Source organism: Lepidochelys kempii, chromosome 2 (genome assembly GCF_965140285.1).
Source record: "Lepidochelys kempii isolate rLepKem1 chromosome 2, rLepKem1.hap1, whole genome shotgun sequence".
In the NCBI taxonomy this organism is placed as follows: Eukaryota; Metazoa; Chordata; order Testudines; family Cheloniidae; genus Lepidochelys; species Lepidochelys kempii.
Window position 1 is genome coordinate 22,541,934 of NC_136381.1, and position 24,553 is coordinate 22,566,486.

General features: G+C 44.2%; 1 protein-coding gene across 6 annotated transcripts in view; it reads left to right on the plus strand.

The window, feature by feature from the left end:
- The window catches only part of ATAD2 (ATPase family AAA domain containing 2), a 96,360-nt gene that overhangs the window by 1,319 nt on the left and 70,488 nt on the right, over window positions 1-24,553 (plus strand). For 5 of the 6 annotated variants that reach the window (XM_073330197.1, XM_073330203.1, XM_073330200.1 and 2 more), the window contains exons 2-6: window positions 13,993-14,135; window positions 15,279-15,328; window positions 16,521-16,683; window positions 18,598-18,700; window positions 19,927-20,014. In XM_073330197.1, the coding sequence (XP_073186298.1) occupies window positions 13,993-14,135; window positions 15,279-15,328; window positions 16,521-16,683; window positions 18,598-18,700; window positions 19,927-20,014 (547 nt within the window). The remainder of the gene's footprint in view (window positions 1-13,992; window positions 14,136-15,278; window positions 15,329-16,520; window positions 16,684-18,597; window positions 18,701-19,926; window positions 20,015-24,553) is intronic. The other variant, XM_073330198.2, reaches the window with a different exon arrangement.

A 24,553-nucleotide genomic window follows, 5' to 3' on the forward strand; every position in this document is an offset into this window, starting at 1 on the left:
AACATTTTGCATAAGACAGGATCTGCCCTCATTGATTTTACACAATGACTGAAGCTGCTGGAGCACAAAGTTGTAGCAGCCTAAAGAGTACCAGGTTGCTGAGCCCATCTTAATTTAATTCATGTCCATATGGAGAGTGGGGAAGGATTCCCTGCTAGGGAGGGAACTGCTAAGAATAGACCTGAGCCTCTTATCTAAAAGAGAACTTCTGGAAACAAGGAAGGGTAAATCTTGTCAGTTCCAACTGTGTGACAAATGCACAGGCATATCCTGCTTCCTCTGAACACAAACTATATTAAAATATTCCCATCCACACACTAGATGTCTTTTTTTCCCTCCACCCCTGTTCTCGTTATGTCTCAGATCCCAGAGCTGGCCACGCTCATCCTGGTTTACCTATTAAAAACAATTGACAGAGTATACATAGAGTACAGTAACTCTTCACTTAACATGGTAGTTATGTTCCTGAAAAATGCTACTTTAAGCAAAATGATGTTAAGCTAATTCAATTGAGGGCTCAGCCCAGTGTTAGTTCATCATTTAGCTGCAAGGCATTCCCTGGGAAATATCCCACCCTCTGACTCTACCACCTCAACCAAGCTTCACAATCATCATTGCTGTGTACAGTATTAAATTGTTTGTTTAAAGTTTTAAACAAACAATTTAATACTGTACACAGCAATGATGATTGTGAAGCTTGGTTGAGGTGGTAGAGTCAGAAACACACACATACACATCTTTTGTCTGGCTAAAAAGAATTTCCTGGAACCTTAATATCCCCCTCCCCCCCCCCCCCCCATTTAAATTAATTCTTATGTGGAAATTGGATTCGCTTAATATCGTTTTGCTTAAAGTGCATTTTTCAGGAGCATAACTACAACGTTAAGCGAGGAGTTACTGTACTTCAGTTGCAACTTCTGCGCTCCCATATCAGCCTGTGAAGGGGTTTTACAGCTGCTGCAGCAGTATGTTCTGAGTTTATTACTTAGACCACTTCACAGGTAACAAATTGAAAAGTTAAGGGATTATTGTGGGGAATGATGTGTGTGTGGTTTATCCTAAATAAAATATCTAAGCTCTTTATTGGTTATTCAGAATATAGCTGTTTCTGACCAAATGACTTTCTAGGTTTCGAAGTTAAACCAGGTCAAAATGTTCCACCCAGATCTGTTCCTTGTATTCCAGAGGAATTTACGCTTAAATGTTGCCATATTCACAGAGAGAACATCAGGTGTCTCACTGGTACATGCCAGTATATGGAATTCAAATGTCCAAAACTACTTCACAACTAAATGCCTTTCTGATATACATGTGGGAATGTCATGTCACTTCTGAAGTGCAAAACAAAGGGTTTTTCAGTTAATTGCAAAATAGTTGTAAAGCTTCATATTTGCATAATTTAAAGGCAGAACTAAATTTTAAACTTTCCCCAGCAAAGTATGTATGAGATCAACCCAGAAGGAACATTTGGGAGTTTGCTGTTTAAAGGGATTTGAAGTGCCTAACTAAATTCCATGATCGCTACCAGTTAGCAAAACATCACAACTGAATGAAATTCTGACTTGCATGTCAGAACTTAGTTTGAGAAATGTTAGGCCTCTGTGGTTGAGTATCTTTTGAAAACTAAGTTCTTGGTCCTCTTTGTGGCAAACAGTTTTCAGTGGGGCATTCCCTGTCTCCATAGCAGCTGGAGGCAGAACAGATCTTTGCTCCGAGCCTGGGCTTCGTCCTGTCCCTCAGGAGGAATTCTCCAGAATTCTCTGCCTCCAAGCAGCACACAAGAGATTTTACGTCTCCCTTTGTAGCAGAGCTTTTGCAGGACTTTTAACAAACTGTCAGTTTCTTCAGTGGCTTCAAGGCTTTTCTCCTCTAAACTTAAAAAATATCCCCCCACACACAAACTTTCCGAGATGGGTGAGAAAGACAGAACCTCTCCTCCCCTTAGAAATGGCAGTCATAGACAGCAGCTCCAGGAACCCAGTTTCCAGATGGCCTGCAGCCAAGATCCATCCAGAGACAGTTGACCGGGCTCCAGCAAAACTCGCCATGGGAGCAAGATCCATGCTGAGATAGTTGAGCAAGTTGCATGAAAGCTGTGCTCACTGAGACCAGGCCATTATCAGTGGCATGAAACTCGAGGTGTGGTGGTGGTTTTTGTTTTTTTCCCCACAACCTCCCTCCCACACATGGGATCTGTATTCTCTCAGTTTGCAGAGCAAGCAGGAAAGCCTCTCCTGGGCCTCCTGAATCTCAGGGGAAGGCAAGGTCCACTAGAACAACCAGGAGGAAGAAATTTCTGCTCCCAGCCATTACGTAGGCAATGTCCATGCTGAGATTATTGAGAAGGCTGCAAAGCATTTCCTGTTTCTGCAAGCTATTTTACCTACAAATGCTCAGCTGCATGAAAGGTGCTAGCTTCTGTAAACTTTCTGATACTAATGAGTAAGGTTACGTTTCAATCACAGGTATTTTTAGTAAAAGTAATGGACAGGTCATGGGTAGTAAACAAAAATTCATGGCCTGTGACCTGTCCATGACTGTGACTAAAACTTGGGAAGGGAGGGGCAACTGCCAAGGACCCCTGCGGGAAGGGGCGGTTGGTGGGGCCGGTAGGTCTCTACATGGCTCCATACCTTCCCCCTCTGCCCCGCCCCAAGCAGCAGCAGAGTTAGGGAGGGGGCAGGGGTTGGGGCACGGGATGGGGTGAGGTGGGCTCTGGGCGGTGCTTACCTGGGGGAATCCCCAGAAGTGGCGACATCCCCTTGCTCAGCTTCTGGGCGGAGGCATGGCTGCCTCCGCCTGTAGGCACCGCCCCCGCAGCACCATTGGCTGGGAACCAAAGCCAGTGGGAGCTGTGAAGCCAGCACTCTGGGCAGAGGCAGTGCGGAGAGCTGCCTGGCCACGCCTCTGCCTAGCAGCTGAGCAAGGGGATGTTGATGCTTCTGGGGAGTCCCCCAGGTAAGTTCCGCCCAGAGCCCGCCTCACCCCAGCCTCTGCCACCTCCCACACACTAACTCTGCTGCTGGGGCAGGGAGCGGTGGCCTGAGACTGCCCCAGCAGTGACTGGCGCGGCTAGTGCATTGGTGGTCTGAGCTGCCCCTGAGCCAGGTGCACCGGCTGCTGCAGAAGTCACTGAACCTGTGACAAACTCGCAGCCTGTCAAGGTTCCTCCCCCACTCTGAACTCTAGAGTACAGATGTGGGGACCTGCATGAAAAACCTCCTAAGCTTATCTTTACCAGCTTAGGTCAAAACTTCCCCAAGGTACAAAATATTCCACCCTTTGTCCTTGGATTGGCCGCTACCACCATCAAACTAATACTGGTTACTGGGGAAGAGCTGTTTGGACACGTCTTTCCCCCCGAAAATACTTCCCAAAACCTTGTACCCCACTTCCTGGACAAGGTTTGGTTAAAAAGCCTCACCAATTTGCCTAGGTGACTACAGACCCAGACCCTTAGATCTTAAGAACAATGAACAATCCTCCCAACACTTGCATCCCCCCTTTCCTGGGAAATGTTGGATAAAAAGCCTCACCAATTTGCATAGGTGACCACAGACCCAAACCCTTGGATCTGAGAACAATGAAAAAGCATTCAGTTTTCTTACAAGAAGACTTTTAATAAAAATAGAAGTAAATAGAAATAAAGAAATCCCCCCCTGTAAAATCAGGATGGTAGATACCTTACAGGGTAATTAGATTCAAAACATAGAGAACCCCTCTAGGCAAAACCTTAAGTTACAAAAAAGATATTCTATTCAGCACAATTCTTTTCTCAGCCATTTAAAGAAATCATAATCTAACCCGTACCTAGCTAGATTACTTACTAAAAGTTCTAAGACTCCATTCCTGGTCTATCCCCAGCCAAGACAGACTATAGACAGACACACAGACCCTTTGTTTCTCTCCCTCCTCCCAGCTTTTGAAAGTATCTTGTCTCCTCATTGGTCATTTTGGTCAGGTGCCAGTGAGGTTACCTTTAGCTTCTTAACCCTTTACAGGTGAGAGGAGCTTTCCCCTGGCCAGGAGGGATTTCAAAGGGGTTTACCCTTCCCTTTTATATTTATGACACAGCCTTACTAATGAGTCATTTGTCTCCAGTGGCTCTGGTTCACTCCATTCTGTGCAGTCAGTCCCCACTCAGAATCACTTCACTCCACGCTCCTGATTCCTTTCCCTGTTAGATAGGCCTACCTCCTCTCCCCTTCAAGTGATCCTACAGAAGGTCATGAAGTGGCTACTATTTTTGTAAGGGTGACACGTGGGATACATGCTTGCAGACTCTCTCAGCCCCGGTCAAGTTCCCCCTGCTGGACACTTGCCAGGCTGCTCTGTTTGGACCCACATGTAGGGCCTAAGTCGTCTTAGGCTCCCTTTTGTCTGCACAGGCTTAAGTCACCACCTCTGGTTCTAGACTTTCTGGCAAATTTCCAGCACACAGACTGTCTCATAATCCTTCCCTAGGAGTGGGAGCCCATGGTCCAGCTGCCCTTGACCCTGGGAACCAGTGCTGATCTCCCCTCCCACAATATCACCTCAGCACTTTAGTATACCCTTTTCCAGATCTCCATTCTTGTGGATACTCTGGCTTCTAGTTTACCTCTTTGGGGGGACATGAAAGTTGAAGCCAACAGACACAAGCTTTTCCAAAAACAATCACACTTTACTTTAGACAGCATGAGAGGAATACAGATCTGTGTAAAATAAGAAAATTCTATATGCAATTCCTGCCCAGTATCTTCACAACTCTTGAGCATTCTTTGAGAATTGGTCAGAGTCCCTTCTCCTGAACTTGAGTCCTCCAGCATGTTTCTCTTCCTGTACTGGATCTATGGAGAGAACTGATACTTTTGTCAGGTGATGCCTGGTGAGTCTCAAAACCATCCAAACTCTAGTATCTTGAATCTAATGCCCTGCTTTAGTGGGGGGGAAAAGCTTGGTTGCAGTGAGCCACACTACTAAGAAGTTTGGGAGGACAGCTCTAAAGAACAGGAGAAATCTCTAAAGCTGGGGCTTTGAGCTAGACCAGGGGTTCCTCAGACTTCATTGCACTGTGAACCCTTCTGATAACAAAAATTACTATATTACCCCATTCAGGGGAACTGAAGCCTGAGCCCGCCCAAGCCCCGCCTCCCTGGGTGGGGGGCCAAAGCTCTAAGGCTTCAGCCCCAGCAAGGGGCCTATAATCTGAGACCTACCGCCCAGTCTTGAAGCACTAGGGCTTCAGCCCCAGGTGTTGGGGCTTGGGCTTCAGCCCTGGGCCCCAGCAAGTCTAAGCCAGCTCTGGTAACCTCTTTAAAATGGGGTTGTGACCCACTTTGGGGTCCCAACCCACAGTTTGAGAACTGCTGAGCTAGATACCTCAGACTTTCAACCAAGTTTCTCAGCGCTAAGCATGAAGAGGGAGGGCTAACTTTACAGATACATGTGTAGAAAATGAAACACAAACCTCAAAGGTGAAAAGCTCTGTAATTCTTCCTCAACTGGTTTGAAGATGTGATTAAGGTGGACTGGAAATTCCTTATCAAGACCTATTTCTACCTAAGGTTAAGCCTGCTGTGGCTTCCTTAGTAAAGGGCATAGTTATACCAGCTGAAGTGTTCTGCCAACTCCCCAGACAGGTGAATAAGATCTTCACTGAGAGAAAACTTTGGAGTAGTTTCAGCTCTGAGACTATTTGCAGTGATCTAATTGTAGAGGTCTGTGCTCAACTGGGACCCCTGTGAGCATGCATTAAAAAAAACCTACATAAAACCTTCTTTAAACTAGATTTCCCTAGCCTACTTTTCCAAGACTGATGTTTCACCAGTTTCTGATTTGCTGTGCATTTAAAACTTCCAAATACATGTCCCTGAGGAATGCCATAAGTGAAAGGGAAATGTGTCTGTCCTTGCTTGGATTACAGGGTGCAGCAGCCATTGCTAAAAGCTTTCTGAAGCATGGCTTTGAATGAACAAGTGGAAGGGCCAGTTACAGCCCTCACAAAATTCTAGCAGCTCAGTCATTGGCCAACACCATCTTTATTTCAGGAGAGAGACAGAAGATAGGAGGGTGTGCTAACGTTTGGCAAATCAGACTAAGGGTATGTCTACACTACAAAATTAGGTTGAATTTATAGACGTCGGTTTTGTAGAAAGTGTTTTTATACAGTCGATTGTGTGTCCCCCCTACACAAATGCTCTAAGTGCATGTAGTCAGCAGAATGTGTCCACAGTACCAAGGCAGTCGTCGACTTCCGGAGCGTTGCACTGTGGATAGCTATCCCACAGTTCCTGCAGTCTGCACCGCCTATTTGAATTCTGAGTAGAAATCCCAGTGGCTGATGGGGCTAAAACATTGTCGCAGGTGGTTCTGGGTACATATCGTCAGGTCCTCCTTCCCTCCCTCCCTCCTTCCATGAAAGCAAGGGCAGACAATCGTTTTGCACCTTTTTTTCTTGAGTTACCTGTGCAGACACCATACCACGGCAAGCATGGAGCCCGCTTAGCTAACAGTCACCGTATCTCTCCTGGGCGCTGGCAGATGCGGTACTGCATTGCTACACAGCAGCAGTTTATTGCCTTTTGGCAGCAGCCAGTGCAGTATGACTGGTAGCCGTCGTCGCCATAGTCCTGGGTGCTCTTTTAACTGACCTCAATGAGGTCAGGGGCGCCTGGGCAAACGGGAGTGACGCAGCCAGGTCGTTTCCCTTTTAAGTTTCGTCTCATGGCGATTCAGTCCTACCGGCAGTGCACTGTCTTTTAATCAGCAGCCAACAGAAGACGATGGCCAGTAGTCATACTGCACCGTCTTCTGCCAAGCACCCAAGAGATGACGATGGCTAGTGGTAGTACTGCACAGTCTGCTGCCAGCAAGATGTATAAAGATAGAAGAAGTGGCTCAAAACATGAAATAGACCAGATTTGTTTTGCATTCATTTTCTCCTCCCTCCCTCCGTGAAATCAACGGCCTGCTAAACCCAGTTTTGAGTTCTGCCCTTGAGGGGGCCATTCTGTTTCTTGCAAAGCCACCCCTTTGTTGATTTGAATTCCATGTATGCCAACCCTGTAAGCCATGTCGTACCTCTCTCTGTCAGGGCAACAGCAGGCAATCGTTCCACGCCTTTTTTCTGTGCAGATGCAAGACCGTGGCAAGCATGGAGCCCGCTTAGATCACTTTGGCAATTAGGAGCACATTAAACACCACATGCATTATCCAGCAGTATATGCAACACCAGAACCTGGCAAAGCGAAACCGGGCGAGTAGGCAACGTCAGCACGGTGATGAGAGTGATGAGGATATGGACACAGACTTCTCTCAAAGCACGGGCCCTGGCAGTGTGGGCATCATGGTGCTAATGGGGCAGGTTCATGCGGTGGAACGCCGATTCTGGGTTAGGGAGACAAGTGCAGACTGGTGAGACATAGTGTTGCAGGTAGTATTGCAGGTCTGGGATGATTCTCAGTGGCTGCGAAACTTTTGCATGCGTAAGGGCACTTTCATGGAACTTCGTGACTTGTTTCCCCTGCCCTGAGGCGCAAGAATACCAAGGTGAGAGCAGCCTTCACAGTTGAAAAGCGAGTGGCAATAGCCCTGTGGAAGCTTGCAACGCCAGACAGCTACCGGTCAGTTGGGAATCAATTTGGAGTGGGCAAATCTGCTGTGGGGGCTGCTGTGATGCAAGTAGCCAATGCAATCAAAAATCTGCTGATATGAAGGGTAGTGACCCTGGGAAATGTGGAGGTCATAGTGGATGGCTTTGCTGCAATGGGATTCCCTAACTGTGGTGGGGCCATAGATGGAACCCATATCCCTGTCTTGGCACCAGAGCACCAAGCCGGCGAGAACATAAACCGCAAGGGGTACTTTTCAATAGTGCTGCAAGCACTGGTGGATCACAAGGGACATTTCACCAACATCAACGTGGGATGGTCGGGAAAGGTACATGACGCTCGCATCTTCAGGAACTCTGGTCTGTTTCAAAAGCTGCAGGAAGGGACTTTATTCCCAGACCAGAAAATAACTGTTGGGGATGTTGAAATGCCTGTAGTTCTCCTTGGGAACCCAGCCTACCTCTTAATGCCATGGCTCATGAAGCCATACACAGGCAGCCTGGACAGTAGTCAGGAGCTGTTCAACTACAGGCTCAGCAAGGGTAGAATGTGCATTTGGATGTTTAAAAGCACGCTGGCGCAGTTTACTGACTCAGACCTCAGCGAAACCAATATTCCTACTTGCATAATGACAGGTTTCAGAGTAGCAGCCGTGTTAGTCTGTATTCACAAAAAGAAAAGGAGTACTTGTGGCATCTTAGAGACTAACAAATTTGTTTGAGCATAAGGTATCGTGAGCTGTAGCCACAAGTTCTCCTTTCCTTTTTGCGAATATTCCCACTGTTACTGCTTGCTGTGCACTCCACAATATCTGTGAGAGTAAGGGGGAGACGTTTATGGTGGGGTGGGAGGTTGAGGCAAATCGCCTGGCCGCTGGTTACGGTTACAACCAGACACCAGGGCGGTTAGAGCACAGGAGGGCGCGGTGCACATCAGAGAAGTTTTGAAAACCAGTTTCATGACTGGCCAGGCTATGGTGTGAATGTTCTGTTTGTTTCTCCTTGATGAAACCCCCCGCCCGTTGGTTCACTCTACTTCCCTGTAAGCTAACCACCCTCCACTCCTCCCTTCGATCACCACTTGCAGAGGCAATAAAGTCATTGTTGCTTCACATTCATGCATTCTTTATTCATTCATCACAGAAATAGGGGGATAACTACCAAGGTAGCCCAGGAGGGGTGGTGAAGGAGAGAAGGACAAGGCCACACAGCACTTTAAAAGTTTAAAACTTATTGAATGCCAGCCTTCTGTTGCTTGGGCAATCCTCTGGGGTGGAGTGGCTGGGTGGCCGGAGGCCCCTCCACCGCATTCTTGGGCGTCTGGGTGAGGAGGCTATGGAACTTGGGGAGGAGGGTGGTTGGTTACACGGTCTGTAGCGGCGGTCTGTGCTCCTGCTGCCTTTTCTGCAGTTCAACCATATGCTGGAGCATATTAGTTTGATCCTCCAGCAGCCTCAGCATTGAATTCTGCCTCCTATCATCACCCTGCCACCACCTTTCAGCTTCAGCCCAGCACCTCTCCTCCCGGTCATTTTGTCCTTTCCTGCATTCTGACATTGTCTGCCTCCACGCATTCATCTGTGCTCTGTCAGTGTGGGAGGACAGCATGAGCTCAGAGAACATTTCATCGCGAGTGCGTTTTTTTTCGCCTTCTGATCTTCGCTAGCCTCTGGGAAGGAGAAGATCCTGTGATCCTTGAAACACATGCAGCTGGTGGAGGAAAAAAATGGACAGCGGTATTTAAAAAGACACATTTTATAGAACAATGGGTACACTCTTTCACGGTAAACCTTGCTGTTAACATTACATACATTGCACATGTGCTTTCGTTACAAGGTCGCATTTTGCTTCCCCCCAGCGCATGGCTAGCCCCTCCTCCCTCCCCGTGGCTAACAGTGGGGAACCTTTCTGTTCAGCCACAGGCAAACAGCCCAGCAGGAACAGGCACCTCTGAATGTCCCCTTAAGAAAAGCACCCTATTTCAACCAGGTGACCATGAATGATATCACTCTCCTGAGGATAACACAGAGAGATAAAGAACAGATGTTGTTTGAACGCCAGCAAACATACACTGCAATGCTTTGTTGTACAATGATTTCCGAGTATGTGCTACTGGCCTGGAATGGTAAAGTGTCCTACCATGATGGACGGAATAAGGCTGCCCTCCCCAGAAACCTTTTGCAAAGGCTTTGGGAGTACATCCAGGAGAGCCGCGAATGCCAGGGCAAATTAATCATTAAACTCGCTTGCTTTTAAATCATGTATACTATTTTAAAAGGTACACTCACCAGAGGTCCCTTCTCTGGCCGGCAGGTCCGGGAGGCAGCCTTGGGTGGGTTTGGGGGGTACTGGCTCCAGGTCCAGGGTGAGAAACAGTTCCTAGCTGTCAGGAAAACCAGTTTCTCCGCTTGCTTGCTGTGAGCTATCTACAACCTCATCATCCTCTTCCTCATCCCCAGAACCTGCTTCCGTGTCGCCTCCATCTCCATTGAAGGAGTCAAACAACATGTTTGTGGTAGTGGTGGCTGAACCCCCCGAAAAGGGCACGCAGCTTATAGAAGCGGCATGTTTGGGGCTTTGACCCGGAGCGGCCATTCCCCTCTCTGGTTTTCTGGTAGGCTTACCTCAGCTCCTTAAGTTTCACATGGCACTGCTTCGGGTCCCTGTTATGGCCTCAGTCCTTCCTGCCCTTGGAGATTTTGATAAAGGTTTTGGCATTTCGAGAACTGGAAGGGAGTTCTGATAGCACGGATTCCTCTCCCCATACAGCGATCAGATCCCGTACCTCCCATTTGGTCCATGCTGGAGCTCTTTTGCGATTCTGGGACTCCATCATGGTCACCTCTGCTGATGAGCTCTGCATGGTCACCTGCAGCTTGCCACGCTGGCCAAATAGGAAATTGAATTCAAAAGTTCGTGGGCCTTTTTCTGTCTACCTGGCCAGTGCATCTGAGTTGAGAGTGCTGTCCAGACTGGTCACAATGGAGCACTCTGGGATAGCTCCCGGAGGCCAATACTGTCTAATTGTGTCCACAGTACCCCAGATTCGACCCAGCAAGACCGATTTCAGTGCTAATCCCCTTGTCAGGGGTGGAGTAAGGAAATTGATTTTAAGAGCCCTCTAAGTTGAAAAAAGGGGCTTCGTTGTGTGGACGGTGGCAGGGTTAAATCGATTTAACGCTGCTGAATTCAACCTCAACTTCTAGTGTAGACCAGGGCTGAGAGAAAAGGCTCAGATTCAACTCCAGGTTATCCTTGTGTGGATTCCCAACACAATTCTAGCTTTGCATCTAGCCTGTAATTACAACAAATCAATATATAAACAACTTCATCAGAGGTCTAGTACTAGCATCTTTGGTGAATTAATTCTTAATTATTTAACAGCTACGTGATGTTGAGTCCAGATAGAAGACCTTGTGCATGGGGAACATACCTGGATCCCATTATGATGTGGGGCAAGGCAAGGCGGGACATGTAGCTCAAGAAGTAGATATGGAGTATAATCTGTCTCGTCCTATGAACTGTCAAGTGCACCCCTCCACTTTCAGCAGATGACTCTTCAGGAACATGGTATGTATTTATGTATACAATCTTCCTTAAGAGAAGCAGCCCTGTTCGATCCAGAAGTGGATGCTCTATTCCCCAGAGTTCTACACCAAGAAAGAAAATCCAGGCCAGCTGTCTCAGCAAGAAGCACTTAGAATCAGGGGAATGCAGTCTAGATCATTTAGCCTTTTGCTGGATTACAGACCAGTTTGAAAGCCTGTTAATCACCTACAGGCATTTAAGTCCAGCTTGGAAAAAAATCAATAGGTACTACATGAGAGAGAGACAGACACCCAAAATCAGAGGGTGATTTAATCTCATGAAGTTGGCAAAAAGTCCTCAGTCAAGGGGTATGGAGCTGCTCTGCAGCATTTCCTACAGGTCGCTGGTGACAAACTGTCTTTCACAGCCTCGCCCTCTCTAGGCAAATACAGTTCTTCTCAGAGGTAGTCTTATGTTGTTCAATGCTGAATATGAACTCCAGCCTCCTCAGTTATTTCCTTAGCCCTCTTTCCTGTAGAGGGGTGGGAGGATTCCCAGGATTCTTCTCTTACAGCTGCAGGCTTCTCCTTAAGGGAGCAGTTTGCTCCGTTTTGGGTCAGCCTTCCTTAAGCACCTGGACATAAACTCCAGCCTCCTTGGATATTTCACAATGCTCTTCAGGTGTAGGGGCTTCGCAGCACCCTTCTCCTCATGTAGTCTCACCTAATTCCAGGCTGCTCCACAGAGTCCCTCTTCTAGAGCTCAGCTTTTGCTGAGTCAGCCCTGAACTGGTCCTGTCTGGATCTAGGAGTACTCTCCAGCTGCTATTGAGCTCCCAGCTATGCTTATTTCTCTTCCTGTTTCATTCCTCAGAGAAGGAGTTCATTTCCCTTTCCTAGAAGGCACTCATCCTGTTACAAGATGCAGGTGCCCTCCTCCTAGGCCCAATCAGTTAACAAAACTGGGGTGTACTAATAAGGCACAGATGCACTTAGCCCTAGCTCGCCCTTAAGTGCCAGTCACTCTGTGACCACCTCCTTTATTTCCCCTCCCCCCCTTAATCACTGAGAGTGAAGATGGTAGAGGAGATTATGAAGGAAAGGCCACAGTGAATATAATCAACTTCTCATTAATTCTCAGGTCTGGGTTCTCAGACCTGAACTAGGTGTAACTGGAACCGCCTCTCAAACTCCCAGCAAACCCATGCACGCACAACAGAGTGCCAATAGGGACCTATCCTAAGTAGTATCCACGAACCCATCAGCTGGGAAGCTCCGAGGAAGGAGCTGTAGTTGTTCTGAGAAAGTGATAGAAAGCCCTCCTAGCATCTCAGACGTTATTTTGTGAGTCATCTGAGGTTTAGATGTTGGCATTACAAGGACACCAATCAGCTGAAACAAAGGACATTCTATGTTTGGGTTTTTTATAAGGTGGCCTCACCCTGGGGCTCAAGGTCAACGTTTCTTAGATGGGCAAGTCAGCCAGGCATATTGCATTATAAGAAACCAACCCCTCATCACCATTACATAACACATTCCTGAAGACCACCACTCTTCTCAGTCCTTTGGCAATATGCATATTCCTGTCATAATCTTGATCTGTGGCCTGTGAGTCCTAATAAAACCACATTGGTGGCAAGTCTCTTTCTGACTGAAAATAAGTTGCCTGCTTACCGTCTCCTTGTCCAACTGGGATTTCAGAGCTTGGTATGCTCTTAATGAAACTTCAGTCAAATTTTCTGTCAAAGATGGTAGTTCTGTGAACTAACCAGGCCTCCATCACCAAGGTGTCCACAGTGTCATATAATATGAAGTGGTATTATTGCCCTTCTGACTGAATCCAAACATCTTCAGAAAGTAGAAGTGCATAAGTTAGATATACCTATTTATTCAGCGTCTCAGGTAAAACTTCACATTACTATGCATTCTGAAAAAAGCAGCAGTTTTGTGAGCAGAGCTCACACATCTTATGAGGAGGCCTGCAAGGCTACCACAGAGACCTCCATCCACACTTCTCTAACAAGAGAGATCCTCATCCCTGCCGATGCAGCATTTTATAGAAGGCGCTTACAAAACAAGGTGTTCTAGTAACCTTAACTGCATGGGTAAATTGAATTCTCCCTTGGGATGACCTACTGCATTCTGCATCCCATAGTGAAGACTGTATGCCATGGAGGGGACTGAGAGAAGGGAAAATTCTGTCTTACCTGTGAATTTTCATTCTGGGACCCTCCATGTCCAACAGTCTGACCTTCAGAGGATTGCATTATATCTAGGGTTTCTCCTGGTTGTTGCTTCCTTAAGTATTTTGAAAAGGGAGAAGGTGTTCTTCCAGGAAATCCCTAAATTTCAAGTCAAGGCTCTGCTGCAAATGGTTTGAATTGAATAGTTCTGATGCCTGGTCTACATTTAAAAATTAGATTGACCTACCTATGTTGCTCATCTAACCCCCAGTGTAGATGCAGCTAGGTCGATGGAAGAATTCTTCTGTTTACCTAGCTATTGCTTCTCTGAGACATGGATTTTTCCATCGATGGAGTTAATCCTTTCTGGCAATTTAAAAAGCGTTTACGACATAGTGCTACCGCGGCACAGCTGCAGCGGCACAGCTGCAGCACCATAGCTGCGCTGCTGTAGCGGTGACATACTCATAGCTTCCAAAATGGAAAAATACTATCGTTTTAGAGGGCTCTTCCTGAGGAGCAATCTTAAACCCAGACTCTGAATAAAGATCATGGCGATGTAGAATACTTGTGAATACTCTCTGACTTGGAAGGTCCTAGAATGAAAAATCGCAGGAAAGAAGTAATTTTCCCATTTTACTAAATGTACATGCTTTAACTAGAACATTTTTCTTTTTCTTCATCTTCCTAGGAATTTTCTTCTGGCAAAGCTGAATGTTTCACTGGACATTCCTTAAGACCAATGAGAAAAAGTAACCTGCACTCTTCAGACTCTAGCTTTGACAAAAGTATGGAAATGTTAAATGAGAATGTCAATGGAAGACACTTTACAAGGTAACTGCTCTCTTTCCATGTCTCTTAATAATCACTGTTAAATTGAAATCTAGTCACTTAAAGCAGGGGAGGAGTAAAAGTAACTTCAAATATTCCATCAGCTCCTAAATAGTCTTCCTAATTTTTGCTCTTTTACAAACGCATTTCTTTTTTTGTGGGGGGAGAAATGTGTCTTCCATTGCTGTGTTAAGAATCTCTGCAAACAGGGAAAGGTGGAACTAATTATACGCAATGTTATCCTGAACAGAGCAAGAGAAAATAAAGATACTCTTTACAAATCATCTTCTTATGGTAATATTAACTGAAATTAACCTACCATTGTTTCAAATTATTCAGACATAAGAGTGGTATATAAGCTGATAGTGTCCCTTTTAATTTTAAGTTGGCAGACTTTTTTATTCTAACAGTCAAATGTTTAACTTCTTGGGGGATAATACTTTCAGTGCTGAAGTTTTTTGCTTTCTCAGTACAGTCACATTTTGTGTCCTTGTCGGTGGCCGAGAATAGACTTCCCCATTCGCTAGCAGCAAGTTGACTTGGCTTATGCATTCCTGCCTAACTGGTTCTTCCATCTACTTTCTGGTCAGTTTATGCTTCATTTGACCAGGGAATGGAGCAATATAAGGCTTGAACCATGCTTTGTTAAATTTTTACACTTAAAACTAAAAAGGGAATAGAAAAGATGAGTGTACCATGGCCAAGTGGATTTTAATGTTCACTTCAAAAATAACCTTACAATTGAATAACGTAAATTTTTTTGCCTGTAACCACTGTTGCTTGTATAAGGAGGGCATACTACCTCTTTGCCTTACCTACCATAGTCAAGCCAAGAAAAACTTCACAGTTATATATGTTTGCTTCACATATCAGTCCTTTTTTGACTTCAGAATTGGTTTTTCAAACTTTAAAACTTCAGTGGGGCAAATCAATGATATCTTTCCAAGTCTGGAATTACAAATGCTCTCCCAGACCTATGTATGTGCATATAGTACCCCGATCCTTTTTGTGATCTTTGGGCACTATAAAAATAATAGATCTTTTGTCTGCATAAGCCTGTGTTTTAAACTAGTGAAATCTAGAACTTGATGCCCAAATAGATTAAGCAGGTACAATAACTCTTATATTTCCCCTTCCTTTATATAGGCAGTTGGCTAAACTGCAGGCTGACCAAAAAAATGAAGATTGTAAAGCAGGTAAAGAAAGAAAATACAAATCTTTCCAATTTTTAGTTAGTGTTAGGTTTTAAAATGCCTGTGTTTTTGTTTAACTTGAATTGTTTCACTTGAAATCAACCTGCAGTGCTGAATAAATTATGTGTTAATAGCTCATTTTCAGGCAACTACATTTAATAGCAGAACTAAAATACACTGTATGCAGTGTTCCATCAGTTACTGGTTGGTCAGTACTAGGGTGTCTGAATTTTATATGCATATAAAATGCAGACACCCTAGTACTGACCAACCAGTAACTGATGGAACACTGCATACAGTGTATTTTAGTTCTGCTATTAAATGTAGTTGCCTGAACAGCACTTAGAATATGTAAACCTATAGGTTTTGCAATCAACTTCTCATTGTTTAAAGTAAACTGGTAATTCTGTAATTAAAACCTGCGTGTTTATAATCAAGTTTAGGTTTTGTAAAGTGTTTTTGATCAAAGTGGTTGTTTTGTGCACAATTTTAACTGTGTGTTACAGTAGTGATTATTTGTGTGTGTCTGTGTGTAACTATTTTTAAAGCATGCCTTTTTAGTGTGAGGTTAAGGATGCCATGTATAAATGTTTGCCAGGTTTTTCAAAAGTGACTTGAGATTCTGAGTATGTCTGTATGTGGGTATGCAACTTGAGACAAATTAAATCTCCTGAAAGCATGAATATTGACCCTCTGTATATCTGATCCCTTTTAATCTGTAAAGTTGAGTACTCAAAAGATTGACTCACCCAAAATAGCTAGTTACTTGTGAGTAGCTTGCCTCTAGTATTTAAAAATATTTGTACGATACAACTTTGTACAAATCAGTAAAGGAAAACATCTTAAAAGTAAAATATGTAGACTAAAATTGGGCACAGTTCTGTTTTGCAAGATAGGAATAATTATTACAGTTTGCTCTTAGCTAGAATGTAAACTGCATACTTACCTTGGCTGGTTACATTTTTAAAAATCTGTTAAAATCACTCAGATACAAATTATATTTCTAAGAATAGAATATAATGTGTAGAAGTACTTACCACTTATTTTAATTTAAAGTTTAAAGTTGCAGTCATAACAGTAACTCACATAATCATGTATTTAAATAAAAGTCCAACACTGGTGGATATTTGTAAGTTTTTTTTCTCCATATTTGAGGGAAAATAATATGTTCAATATTGTATATTTATAAACATAGTAATTCCAGTCACTAGATCTTTGAAAACCAGAGCTGATGTGAAAGCTGCTGAACAAGTCCATGGAGAGAGTGGGGATGTGGAGGTGCGTCGCAGTTGCAGAATCAGGCGAAGCCGTTATAGTACTACAAACCAATCTGTTTTGTTTGACAAACTTATAACAAAGTAAGTGTTTTTCTGTCCTTCAAAGATGGTAAAACCGTCCTTAAAGGCTTACTTACAAGCACGTGCTTGAGTACCATGTGGGCTAAACTTCTTAAAAATGTTTGCCAAAAATAGATTAACTATGAGAATTCTTTATCTATGTCTCTACAATACTGCTGAGTTCCAGGAGCCTTCTATAATGCAGTACCCATTGGAATGCACAACCACCTGCTCATGGCACCGCATGTTGAGAATCAAGCTTATACAAGGACAGTATGGTCCCAGTCACATTGTTTCCTTTCTGTCTGTAGTCAGTTGTAAATGGTAGGGCCTTTCTTCCCTGTTGGGATAACTTTTCTTGGCCTGAGGTTAGTATTTTTAGACATTTTAATTTAATATTTTATCATAGTCTTTGCTGTTTTGCAGCTAGGCCAGTTTGACCCTGGTTTTAGCCCCTGAAGAGTTATGACTAATCCAGTCTTCAAAGGTCTACCAAGACTGAGTTCAAAGGTGTGGCTTATGTCCTTAGAATCTGATGCATACATCTTTTGTTTAATTTGCCTTGGAGACCCTGTTCCTGGATTGTTGCTTGATGTAAAGCCTGTTTACCTCTAGCCAGTGGTCCCCAAACTGTGGGGGCGCACCCCTTAGAGGTCACAGAGGAACGTTTCGGGGGGCACAACAGGCCCGGGCCAACCTCCGTGGGGGACAAGAAGGGCGTGCCACCCAGCCCCGCTCTTCCCCCAGCTCTGCTCTGGCCTCACCCGGCCTACGGCCCCTGGCTGCGGCCTCTGCTCCGCCTCAGCCTCTGCCCCCTTACCCTGTCCACATGCCCTTCTTCCCACACCCCCAACCTTGGGCGATGGGGAGGCCCAGACAAGGGTAAGGAGGGGGTGCAACATGACAAGTTTGGGGACCACTGTTCTAACCCTTGCTTATAAGGTGAGGTGGCTCGAGGTTTGTCTTATAAGCCAGGGCCCCAGTCCATTTTGCAATCTACAACTGGTTCCACTATCCTCTTCAGCTCATAAAATGCCAGTTATGAGGAAGCCAGTTGCATGGTACCAAAACACCAAATACTGTCTCGCATCTGTTCTGGTTTAGGAATAAACCATTCCAAGAAAGGAGTTGGTTGATTCTGGGACCCTAGTGTTCCTGTCACCATCTTAGGCGTCAAAGAAGTATACATCCAGACAGTAATGGATTGGTGCAGCAACTTCCTTGGTGTCAGGAGTTTCTTATGTACTAAATAGATCTCATGCCACATATGTACAAGTGCGGGGTTAAGTGATGGAGTTTCTCTTTTGGCTGAGGAAAGAATTGGTTTGCTTAGTGACTATATTAGTGCTGGAGTTTTCTTCCTTTTATAGCCTGTGAATGTTTGGTGCTATAGGATGGCACGTGTGCAGCCCCAGTGGGCATTGCTCTCCTGAAGATTCTCAAAGCTCAACAGCAATAGGGTGCATGTCAGTAAATTTAAACTATGGAAAAACAATACTAAGTCTAGAAGTACAGTTATGGGTGAGTAAACATTTTGTCCTGTTGTCTCTTAAAGGGACACTGTCAATTTAAAATAATGCTCTGACTGAAACTTGTGATCGCACTAAGTGAATAATTAGTACTAAAAACTACTATAACTGTAAGACATTAGAAAAATATTTTTCTATATTATAGTTTGTTTTTTCCCATTTAGGTGGGTTTTTCACACAGTAGACAGGAAAGAAACTTTTTTTTTTAAATGTGATTGTAAATCCACAAAAACAGTTGGGGCAGGTGCAGCACATGAAACTTTTTTTTTAAAAAAACTATTTTTTAAAAACTGATTATGCATCCGTTTGACTGTGTCACTTTAAGCACATCATATTGAAATTTCATGCTGATACGCATTTTTTTTCATTCTGTCTGACCTTACATATGTGTCACTTTTTATATCAGCACTGCAGAAGCAGTATTACAAAAAATGGATGACATGAAGAAGATGCGTAGACGTCGAATGATAGACTTGGAAGACCTTGGGGTGTTCAATGATGCCGAGGAAGTAAATATGCACTCATAATGTTTCTTTAGATGTATAAGGGGGCTGTCTTTTAGGCAGCAAAATGACTTGTTTATTTGTATTTTATTTTTAATGTAATTGAAGTGTTGCAAAGAGAATAACGTAATCCAATACCATTTTTATTTTTGCTTTCTATAATGATGGTCATAATACATGATATCTCCAGTAACCAGAGACTGTTTTTTCAGCCACAGTGTCTAACAATCCATATTCGCTATATTGAGAGGGGTAGAGAATGTAATGTTATCATGGTAAGATGTTGTTAGCCATATGCCAGTATTTTATGATCTAACTTCTAAATAGCCTTATTACCACTTTTGAATGGATATTTTATATTTACTAACAATTGTTTCAATCTTTTAAAACTTTGATTCTTACTAAAAGAAAATAAGCTTGACTGAAATCTTTAAAAGATTTGCTAGCTGATCAGGCTTCCAGTGCATAAGCGCAACCAATATGTTTACTGGTTGTAGCTTTGACCCTCAGCTGTCAGTTTCTATCCTATTTTGCTGGTTAAAGCAAACATAGAGAATGGTGCTGGACTGGAAAATTTATAGCTTTAAAAAGCTATCTTCTTCCTGTGTGAGTGTTGCTATGGCTATGGTTTCAGTTCCTCTTTGCCAGCTACATCTTGATATGTTACCACCTTAAATAGTCTCTTAAAGATAGATACATACAGTTGAGGAACTTGCAACTTATGTGTGCAGCTCCATACTTTTCACTGGTGCTGGAAGAAGTTTTCAGGGTGCTGATTATCCTTCTTCCTAATTTTATTGTCCGCGAATGAAGGTGCTAGCTGAGAAGACAGAGGCAAAGCAGATAGTGAACTGACTTTAAATAGATGGGCCTTTTCTAATTCTTAGATTACTTAACATTTATTCTGCTCAATATTAGGTATTCTGATATATAGTTTTCTGATTGGGTTTAATTTGTGACATAAACTGAAATGGCGTATGCTTGATGTGAATATTGAGACACAATAAACTTGGCCTTCCAAAGCCACTTTTAGTTCTTCTGCTAAGTACAACCACACTTTAATTTAGCCTTTTATGCATGTGCAATACCTTGATAAATTTGCTGTGTATATATGATGTTCATGCTGCAAGGACTGGAGCATGTGCAAATTTGTTATATAATTGGGTGTTTTTTTGTGTTTTTTGTTTTGGTTTGGTTTTTTTGTTTTTTGTTTTTCCCTGTCCCGTAATTAGGAAAATCTTGATATGTACGCTCGAGGAAAGCAAAAGAGAGAGCAAAGAACTGATGAAGAAACCACTGATAATCAAGATGGCAGTGCAGGTCACCATTTATCTTAATTTTCTTTGTTTTGTATTTAAAATTTCTAATATGGTCTATTGAAGGGTTCTACACTACAGAAATTTTTTTCATAAAGCATGGCTCTCTGTGTTGTTTGCAATTGCAAGCTTCCATCTTTTCTTGATGTCACAAGCTAATAGAGGCAAGAGATGTCCCTTGAACAAAGTAGAAATAATGTTCCAAATAAAGCTTGTCTTTTAAGATGAGGATATTTTTAAATAAGATACTAGATAACTCTACTTGTTTTTTCCCTTTTACTGCCTTTCATCAGATTACCACATACTACTTTACGAAGGCTAATAAAATAAGCCTCTCTCCTATAGGTAGATATCCCCATTTTATGTATGGAGGAAAATGAGCCATAGACAAGTTAGTGACTTGCCCATTGTTGCTCATAATCTGCAGCAGAACTAGGAATAATTTATATCTCCTGAATCCCAGTCCTGAACTTTGTTAACCACAAGAGCTTTTTCTTTACGGTTTGGTCTTGGAATAACAGGAAATACCATGGCTAAGAAGAGCTCTAGCTTGTCTCTCTCACCAACAGAAGTTGGTTCAATAAAAGATATTACCTCACCCACCTTGTCTCTTAATATCCAGAGGCCAACACTGAAAACAGAAAATACAGTTATCACCTCAAAAATATTCTAATAGCATTGACATTTCATCTGAGATAATTAACGGTGGGGGAAATCCTGGACTTACTGAAGTCAGTGCATGTTTTGCTGTTGACTTTAATGAGGCCAAGATGTAACCCATTGTTTCTATATGAATGTCCCTCTTTACTGATTTCCTAACCCTGGACACTATCTTGCGTAAATTGCTCTTGGAAGTCTGCAGTCTTTCAGGTCCAGTATGTAGTGGAATGTAACACAATTTTAGAAATCTATGCAGGGAGAAGTTTAGGTTTAGTATAATTGATTTTAACTCATAGAAACTAGTCCTGTCATAACTGATGGCATTTGTTTTGCTGCCTGTTTTTGAATATTCATTGGCAAAAAGCTTCATTAAGTCAGAGTTAAGGTTGCCTTGTAGTATCTTGTGCCCTTCTGCAATGTAAAGTTCAGCAGAACTGATTGAAAACCAGGAAATACAGAGTTAAGATATGCACAAATGCAACTTTAACTCTGCCTCCCTGGAACAGGCAATAACTCCTGGGAATTATATGCATCATCTGCTGTTGGATTCATTGTATTAAATATAGCTGTACTGAATTGTGGATAGATTAGATTGAGCAGGTTGGCTGAGTTGTGATAAGAGATCTGGGGACTCTGCCTCTCTGAGAAGCAGAACCTTTCTCCCTGACCCCATCTCCTCACTTCAGTATGCGATCAAAGGAAAGAGGTGCATGTGTATCCTGTCTATACTCACTTCAGCAATGAGATCTGAAGGTTGTCACTAGCAGTGCACAGGGGTGTTTTCTTCTCATCGGGATTGTCAGGAGCGAAGTAGGATAGGAATGGTCTGTTGGTTTAATGTTAGTATGTGGGAGTATAGTATTTTCTAAATGGGCAACCTACCCTAAATGCTCAATTACTGAGGGACAATCTTCACTCATTGCTATATTTGCTTTCCACAACCAATTCTCTGTATAACTTTTCATGAGGGATGTACCCAAATACTTGGATGCCAATATCTAAACTGTATTCTTAAATTTATTCACCTAAATTTGGGTCATTGCTGATTGTGCACTACATGTATCTTATGACTTGTTTAAAAAAAACTTTATATTTGTGTATAATCTAAGCACTATACCCAGATGCAGTGATGAGCTGCCAAAATCTTAACAACCGGTTCCCTCCTCACCCCACGAGGTGGTCGTGGCCCGCCCTCTGCCCCATCCAACCCCCCGCATTCCTTGACACACCTTTCCCACCCCTGCCCCATCCAACCCTGTCCCCTGACTGCCCCCAGAACCGGGCAGGAGGGCCTTGTGGGCCACCGTAGTGTGTGCCCACCATGCCACTGAGAGCCAGAGGGACCTGCTGGGGGGCAAGGGGAGGAGTCCTGGCGATGCTTACCTGGAACGGCTCCTGGGAAGCATCTGGCAGGTTCCTCTGGCTCCTAGGGGAGGGGAGGTTGGAGCACCCATGGGGGGGAAAAGGGTAACAGGGTTGTGAAATTTAGCAGGTGTGGTTGTGGTTCTGTGCAGCTCGCCGCCCGGCTCTGCTTCTCTGCCCCCCTCCTCCCCCCCCGCCCCCGGCTTTCCACGAATCAGCTTTGCACTCAGGCCCAGGGAGGTGGAGGCAAGCTGGGGTGGGGAGTGGTTCCCCTGCGTGCATCTCCTCCCCCCCCAGCACACCTTTGCTCCACCTCCCTGGGCCTGAGCGCGAAGCTGCTGCTTGCTTCTCTGCCCCGCCCCCAGTCTTCCCATGAATCAGCTATTTGCACGGGAAGCCTGGGAGGGCTGAGAAGCAGAGTGGGGTGGAACATAACTCAGGGGTGGGAGCGGAGCGGAGGTGAGCTGGGGGTGGGGTGGGGAGCTGCCGGTGGTGCTCCAGCCCCAGAGCACCCACGGAGTTGGGGCCTAAGGTGCCACTTTTAGCAGGTTGTTAAATGTAGAAGCCCTTTTAGAACCGGTTGTCCCACAAGGGACAATCGGTTCTAAAAGGGCTTCTACATTTAACAACCGATTCCAGCGAACCGGCTCCAGCTCACCACTGCCCAGATGTACAGACATTTTTTTCAACCTATGCCTTATATAATTTTTTAACGTTAGCTTTAATAAAATATTTTAAATGGTACTCTTTTCAAAAGGGTAACAGCGTTGTGAAATTTAGCAGGTGTGGTGATGGTTCGGTGCAGTAGGCTAAGTGGTTGAGAGTAGGGCAGGTATAGGTCACATGTCCTATTACATGAGTGTTCTGCAATATTTATAAAGGCAGTGTGTAAGTATGTGTTATGGGCATATTGGGGCATTGCTTAAAAAGGGCAAAGTTACGGTTGCATTGTCATCTACCTTTAACTTGTATTTTGCAGAACTTAATGTTCTGGAAGGGCATGAAATACTACCTGGCAACCATAACTATTCGTTAACCAAGTTTTTGGTCAGTGAATTTCCTAATTTTCTTTTTCTTTAACTGGAAGAGAAGTGTGCTTTGTAGGAGTTAGTGGTCATTTAGGCAGTTGTAGTTCTCACTGTTTTTGCAGTTGAGGTGCTACTGTGGCTAGCCAAAGATTAAACAATGGTATGTGATTCCTTAATGGCTCTCCCACCTCCTGTTCAGTTTGTTATACTGGAAAGGTGTAATCATTGTGCTTTGAAATGTTTGGAGGGTGGTGGTGCTGACAGATCAGAGAGAAATCACAGACATTAATTTGTTTCTCCAAGTCTTGACATTTTTTTATTTTTATGTTGGTAACAGTAACTTAAAGAGCATGAGAGAAGACCTGGCATGGCGTCATTCTTCTCTCCCTTCCCGTATCATATAGCCTCCTTGCCAGCCTTTTCAGCTCAGCTCAGCCTTCCCTTTCCGTCCTAGTAAGCCCTTTGTGCATAAAAAGTTGCTCCTTGTTGTCTGGTGCCCTCTGCTGATGCACACAAATCACAGGCAGCAGCTCACTGGAGGTTTGTGTGTTACCTGTGTGCACACTGTGTTAGGTCCCACGCCCTAACTATGTCCCACCCCTGCTGCAGCCAGGCCTTCCTGGCAGTGCCCCAGGCCCACCCAGTCTGCCCCCCTTCAAGCTGGCTGCTTTCTCCCACACTTTGGCAAGCCCCTCTACCCTATGTGAGAATGGCATGTCCTTAACTCTTCATTCACTGCTTTTCAGAAGTTTAATTTGATCTACTTTTAGGAGCTCCCTAGAGCCCAGCACACACACTGGAGGAAGGGAGAGGACCTCTGATCCCCGTAGAAAGGCATAGCCCTCAGAGCCCATGTAGATGGCAGAGAGAGGAGTTCCAACCCACCCATAGGGTCAGGGGTCCTTCTCCCCTCGCCCCTCCCCCAGTGCCAAGATCCTGGCACACAACTAGGGGGGAGACTGTGATGTTGACTGGCCACCCACCCCATCTTGCCCTCCCAATCTGCCTGAGCCCCTAGACCCTTTCCCCTTCTTTCCTCAAATCCCCCAAACCCTTCTCCCTATATTCCAAGTTCCCAGCGTAGCATTCACATGTGTAATTTATTTTTCGTTTGACTGCCTTCTGAATTATCTGCTATACTCAGTTTATTTTTCCCCAAAATAAAAGCCCTTGACAGAGGCAGATTGATTAACATGCCTACAGTTTTCTCAGATATCTGCAAAGAAGAGGCTTCAAACTTAAGATGCCTCAGTGTAATTCAGATTTCATGGCCACAGCATGTCCCCTTGAGCCCCCCAGGTCAAGTGAAACTGTCTGGCTGGAAATCCTCCTGCTTAGTCTTTCTGCACATGTCCATGTAATGTATGTTTAGCACATACTAAGTTAGAGAGTTAAACACTTTCCTTAACATTTTCAGTGTTGCTTCCCCAAAGAGGGAGGTAGCACCATGCATTCTCTGGAATAACAATCAAATGATTGAGACCATTTGGGTG